General features: G+C 43.0%; 1 protein-coding gene across 4 annotated transcripts in view; it reads left to right on the forward strand.

Moving 5' to 3' along the window:
• YDJC (YdjC chitooligosaccharide deacetylase homolog) overlaps positions 1-4516 on the forward strand; it is a 54819-nt gene extending 50303 nt beyond the window's left edge. For all 4 annotated transcript variants that reach the window (XM_024219512.3, XM_024219511.2, XM_024219506.2 and 1 more), the window contains 2 exons: positions 1864-2041; positions 4142-4516. In XM_024219512.3, coding sequence (XP_024075280.1) covers positions 1864-2041; positions 4142-4484 — 521 coding nt within the window. In that variant the 3' untranslated portion in view covers positions 4485-4516. The remainder of the gene's footprint in view (positions 1-1863; positions 2042-4141) is intronic.
• Positions 4517-6773: the final 2257 nt, after the last annotated feature.

Below are 6773 nucleotides of genomic sequence, written 5' to 3' on the forward strand. Positions count from 1 at the left end.
TTGAACATCTTCCCTTCTCCCCCCGGATGTCTGTGCTGGGCTCTCCTTTAATGGCAAGGCTCTCTGGCTTGTGATATGCAGGAGATCTGGCTTGCTGATTGTAAGGGTCCCTTCTGGCCTTAAATGCTCTGAATCTATGAATTGTTCTGACTCCCTGCTCAAACCAGCAGTTGTTTTGCTGCCATTCACTGCAGCTTTATAATCTCAGCAGCACATTTCTTATAATTAAGTAGAAGGAATTGCACACAATACATTAGAGCTCATATGTTTCTCCCTCTTCACTGGGCACAGAGGGGAGATTTGTGGGTGGGAGGAAGGGAGCTATGCTATACCGTCCTGTGCCCCTTCCTGTCACATACATGCAGTGCAGAGATCTGTGTTCAAAGAGGCAGGTGGCAGGTCCAGTCAGAGAGGAGTTGGGAAGACATATAATGCTGCCTGTTTCCCAGACATGTCTGGATCATAGATGCTGAAAACACCCCGGGAAGTTAAAGCTTCTGAGTGGAGGCTGGATATTTCCCTGGCTTCCCTTCTTACAGAACAACTCAAATGCTGCCTGTTAATACTTAATTATAACAACAAAGGGCAATAAATATTAGATTTAATTATAATAGGAAGAACTGATCAAATTACACTTCCAAGAGGACCCAGCCTGGTGAGAGAAGTTATTGTACTGATCACACTGGCCTAGGGGGATTTTGTGTAGCAATAGGAGGTGCCAAACCTTCTGAAGTGCTAACACCAGAGCTTCGCCTGCAAATACCCAGAAGTATATCATGCACTTTTGAAGGTTTCAGCCAAGCTGTTTATCCACCATAGCTGTGGTGCTGGCTTCAGGGAGCAGTAAATGGAGTACAGCTGCTGTCAAGACTGGAGAGGTTTTCATTTCTGCCAGTCTCCCATGACAACAGTAATTGATCAGCTGAGCCTCACTCAAAGATGTACATTGGGAGATCTGACAGTGGGCCACGGAGCTGCTACTTCTAGGGTGAGGAATTTCTAGGGTGAGGCCCCACTCTTCCAGCAAGTCTCTGAGAATCACAGGGCCTGACTGGAGTCACCTTTCACCCGTCAGCAGAGATTCAGATAGAGAGCGAGCCTCATTGTAGGCCAATCAGCTCATTGCAGCAATGGAAAACTTCACTGGAGGCTGGCGATTTTAAAGCAACTAGGTGAAATTGACACACAAAGGTGCACTCAGAGCCAGCTTGTATCAGCAGGGTCACGATGTATGAGTCACAATATCTCAGGATGTGTCCATCCTGAAGAACCTCCACTGCAAAATCCCACGTTAGCAGATCACATTAAAGCTGATGATGTCTTCAAGGACAAACAGCCCCTAATGCCAATAATGCTTTGTATTTATGGAGCACTTTCCATCCAGAGATCTCAGTGTGCTTTACAAAGGTGGGGAGAGCATCTTTATTCCCATTTTACAGCCAGTGGCACTGGAACCCTTTTAATAGTGGGGATGCTAAAAGCCAGTCCCCTTACCCCTGTCTGCGCCTCCCTCCCCCCCACAGCTGGGACCGGGAGCAGTACCGTGTCTCCGGGAGTGGGGGACCCAGACAGGGGTAAAAGGCTGGGGGCAGGCACGGGGCTTGCAGCTGGCACCCCATGTGCGGGGCCAGTAGCACAGCTCCGGCTGCAGAGTAATGTTACCAGGTGCTGATGGGATTCTTTGGACACTGTGCTTTGTGGGTTGGAGGGAAGTAAAGGGAGAGGGTCTTGGGATGCCCCACCGATGACCCTTTCAGGGGGAGAAAGGCCATGTGGGATTATATTTTTCAATCGTAAGGAAAAGGGGAGCGGATTTCCTAGTTATCTAATTTCTAACTACATTCTCTCTGGCTTTTCTTGTAGAGGTTAGACATGTGTTTGCACAGGTGTTAGAAGAGTATGAGATCAAGTATACACGTGTGCCAATAGAACTAGGCCTTCACAGCTGTGCGTGGATAGAGCCACCTCTAATGGACTTTTATCTGGGAATAGAAAAAGATTCCCTTGACACAGTAGATGTGTTTACAAGACATGGAATAAGGTAAGACAGACACACCCATCACATATATATATTAAAGAATTCAGATCCTACCAGTTCTTGATGTTCTTCATCTTCCCACGCAGACCATTAAAGAAACCGAGCGCAGGCATTCTCCTACCTCAAAGGGGCAGTTTCTGTAGTGTTTTGTCTCTCTTTTGGACTCAAAGGCACAGATACAAGCACTAGGTTACTTACAGGAAACACCATCTTGAATCAGGCAATTGGCCTACAACTGCTGCTGATTTATAGCCTCCCACAGCACCACAGGGTGGTAGATATGTGGCACTGCAGGCTCCCAGTGAGACATGAGGAAAAATGTAAATATCAACTTCGGTTTGCAGTGTTGTAGCCATGTCAGTGCCAGGATATTAGAGAGAGAAGGTGGGTGAGGTCATATCTTTTATTGGACCAGCCCTCTGTTGGTGAGAGAAACAAGCTTTCAGCTTCAGGACCTGCAGAAGAGCTCTGTGTGGCTTAAAAGCTTGCCTCACTAACAGAGGTTGAGCCAATAAAAGAGATTACCTCACCCACCTTGTCTCTCTAACTTCTGTTTGTTTGTGTCTATTTTAGTTCCATTCTCCATCTAGTCTCCTGCTGGCCAAAGGCGGCAAACTGTGATAAAACAAACACATGCAACAAAAAACAATCACAGAGAGATGGAGGGAGACAAAATGGCTGAAGCCAAAAGGCAGAGCCAGAGACCCATGAAACTGATCTCTAGCATCTGTGCAGGCCGTTCAAACCAAAGTTCTTAAAGTGCTCTGGCCATGACTCTGTATAATTGATATGACCCTATGTTTATTGTGTAGTAATAGTGCTATGTCAAATTTCATCAGTTTACAATTAAAAAGACTGAGTTGCTGTCAGACCTGCAAACTCAGCCTGAAATCTGAAAACCACGTTGGGGTCTTGCCTGCTTATGCACCGTTAGCAGTAATACAGATTAAAGCAGCCACTCACGCGACATTCTGGTGCTTCCGGGAGCAGCGTGGGCCCGCCCCTGCTGGCATGATCTCATATGCCCAGTGCGTGAGGTCACGCCACACAGAGGAGGCTCCGTCTTTAAGAGCTTGCTGCCCTGCCCCCATCGGCATGATCTTGTACATATGGTGCATTCAAGGTCATGCCACACAGAGGTGCGATTTTTAAGAGCTGGAGGGGGCAGAGCAGCATTCTCCCAGCCAATACCAGACAAAACCACATCCAGTACCAGACGGGACAAATCTTTCAAAAAGAGGACCGTCCAGTTTAACACCAGACAAGTGGCCTTCCTAGGCCAAGTTCTGTCCTCAGTTATACCTGGGAACTTTAATTCTGCACTCCCTTACACCTATTGAACCCATTTGGGATTGCACAGGTGAAACATCAAGAGTTTGGCCCTGCAGCTGGAACATAGCTAACAATTCTGTTGCTAATGTGTAAGAATTCATAGCCTCCCTGTTGGGTTTGTTGGCTCTTCAGTACGAACTGTAGTAAACCCCTGTAATTTTGTCCCTAAAGTAAGCAAGCATGTCTCTGCTATACATGGGGGCAGATCTGTTAGCAAGCTTTCCCATTTTACAGAGTCAGCTTTACGCAAAATTAAGCTATTAGAGGTAACTATAACCTGAAATTATGATTTATTCATTTTTTAAAAATGAAACTTTCAATAAAAACACACTATTTTCATATACAGTAGTAAACAGTATCCTGCATGGTCACCATCCTTCCTCCCCCCATTCTAAAGTGGGTCTACAGCCACAGGGCCCCAGCAAGAGCTGTATCATGCCCCATTTAAACATTCTCCAACCAAAGCAGCGGGCCAAGGGTTGACTTCATTGGGGCTCTGTGGGAGCAGGGTCCTCCCACACCGCATAGCCTGCAGGAATGGGGCCTTTGTTCAAAAACTGATGTGTCAAATGACGATGCTCTGTGTTGGTGTCTGTTAATAATGAAAGGATGAGTTATCCTGTTCAGTGGTAGTTGTATTTGGTATTATTCTGTATTTAAATATTTACACTAACAGAAGATCATTTGAAATTAACTTTTTTTTGAAGTCTACACTACAGCTACATTTCATGCCTTTTGTTCATATTAATTTTTGTATCCTCCCCCCAACAGGTGGGCTGACGTTTATATAGGTTTGAGTACCATGGGCAAAAACATGTCTGTCAGCAACATTCAGAGCGCCATTGATACTGCCGTGGCGGCTTTTGCTACCAAGGAAAACTCTCTGATGACTCAATTTTCACCTCAACATGAGCAAAGCAGAACAGTCACAATTGAACTGATGGTACATCCGGGGTACCCCACTATTCCACCTGTTGGAGGCTGTGGAGAAGGACCAGATGATTTTTCACAGTCATGGGAACGCTTGCATGAACTCCAAACATTAATGAATCCAGAGTTGCAAAGCTATTACAAAACAAGGAACATTCAACTTTGTGCATTTAAAAATCTTTAAGCAAGAGAAGATAAATATAGCTTGTAGCGAGAGGGGGGGGGGGGAATCTGTAGCTGATGGTATACCTCATTAACGCAGAAAGGAACTGTGAATTGACTGGGAGCAGCGTATAAACTAATTAGAAATACCTGGACTCTCCAATGCACCTAGCGGCAATATCCCAGCCTGTATCTCTCTCATTGTCATCAGATTTGTAAGACACCTCAGCTGATTTGAAAGGGATGGATATCTTTTGTGTATCATATTCACGCTCCACCCCAAAATTTAACTTGAAAGCCAAGGCCCAACTGTCAGACTAAAAAACAGTTCCTGCAGATGCTGCAATAGCAGATTGCCAGCCACGGGTGGATGTGCTATCATGCATCAACTTTTTGAAAGATTTTTTTTGTGTGCAGTGGCAGGGAGTAGTCGCAAAAAGATACACAGCCTAGAAAGTAAGACTCACCTGGGCAAGGGAGGCGGATTTCTGTAAGCCTCGTAACTTTGAGCATTCCCTTCAGAAATTACTGTATTTTCCTTTCATTTTTTTACTTGAACTGTTGCATCTTTACTCATGCCTACAGAAAAGGAATGGTCATTGCAAACATTTTTTTCTTCACTAAAAGTAATCAACTTGTATTAGCCTTCTGATGTCTTCAGTCATACTCCATGCAAGTAGCTGGATGCAGAGTTACTGTTCTATTTAAGTAGGCTCTAGCCATTACGCAGTCAAAAGAAAATTTTAATGCCAGCACTTCCAGACAGGCTTTTCACATGATTTTACAAGAACAGCAATCGTTGACCCAATTAGCTATTTCATGACGACTGTTACCTGTAAAAATCCTACCGGCACCTGTCAATACACCACACGCTGCCCTTTCTACGTGCTGTGATGGCCACTTACTGTAAACATAAAGCTGTTCTAACATCTAGAGGGAGCAATGACAATGCGAAGGGAAAAACTCTGATTATCATCAAAGCTTTCTAATTTCTACAGTTCCACTACAGGTCAGTTTTCATTCCTCTGATACTTTCTGAAAAATCCTCCTTGTTGTATGAGATTTTTCTGAGCTTCATGTCTGCCCAAAGCAGTTTAATGTGTCAGTGTTGTTCAGCCATCTTGGATATAGAAAGAGATGGAAAAATGCACTTCATCCAAGCCTGACCAGTATTTTTCCCCTTTTAGCTAACTCAAACCTCATTTTAGCACAAGGCCTTTATTTTATAAAGTCTTAACTGTTTGATGCATAACCTGTAGAAAAATCAAAGTCTACAAGGGCCCAGTCATACCAGGGCTGTGTGCACAGAGGGCATGATTTTTTCCATGATTAACAGGACTTATTTGGCCTCCGGTTCCTAGCCAACTGGGAACTTTCTTTGTGCAAGGAAAAAAACAAACAAAACTAACATTAAGATTGCTATATCAAGCACCTTTCAGGCAATTCCATACACTTAGATTAGGCTACAGTATTAATTCCAGATTTACAATCTCTATTGTAATAGGTACATGGTGTACAATGTGGCTGAGGCAAAATTACAAAAGAAACCAATTTTTGGAAGTGCTTGATATGTCAAACAACTTTACATTAACACCAGTCTTTACATTTAGTGGTAAAGTTTCCAGGTTACTGATTGTGATAAAGTATAATAAAAGAACAAGGGATGTAAGAGTTGCACTCAACAATGAAAGAATGAGATTGTAAAAGTGCTGTTAGAAGTATGAGTGCCACCTAGTGTTTACTATATGTTGTTCATGTGCAGTAATATGCCTGGAGGCACTGTGGATTATCTAATACTGTATCTCAGATTTTTACACGACATGACCTTGTTTTATTACATAATTTTTAACCTTTGATTTATTCTCATGAGTACTTACTATGAATTTGCTTTGATCACACAATCATCAGAACATCCCTTCTCTTCGTGTATTGTACTGTTATTTGTACTCATTTTCTGCTTCCTTCACACTAACTGAACACCGTGAAATCAGCATGAGAGTGGCCTTAACCCATTGTTCTGTACTGTGAATATTAGACAATTTTGTAAATGTCCATATTTCTAAATAAATAGGACAAAAACAGGATTTTAACATTCAAATGAATTGAAAGCACTTTAAAGTGGAAGTGTGAGTAAAGAACTCCTCATTTTAAGTACATGGACTTTTAGCTGAACTATTTTTATGTAAATAGGGAAATGATAAAGTGTTCTGAGAAAGTCTTGAGAGATATGAAGTTCGCAATAAGAACATTCAACAAACCAACTATAAGCTTTCCCTATATACAGATATTTTCAAAATTCAGTCTGTCTAAA

This window comes from Terrapene carolina, unplaced genomic scaffold, assembly GCF_002925995.2.
Source record: "Terrapene carolina triunguis isolate 2854851 unplaced genomic scaffold, T_m_triunguis-2.0 Scaffold234, whole genome shotgun sequence".
NCBI lineage: Eukaryota > Metazoa > Chordata > Testudines > Emydidae > Terrapene > Terrapene triunguis.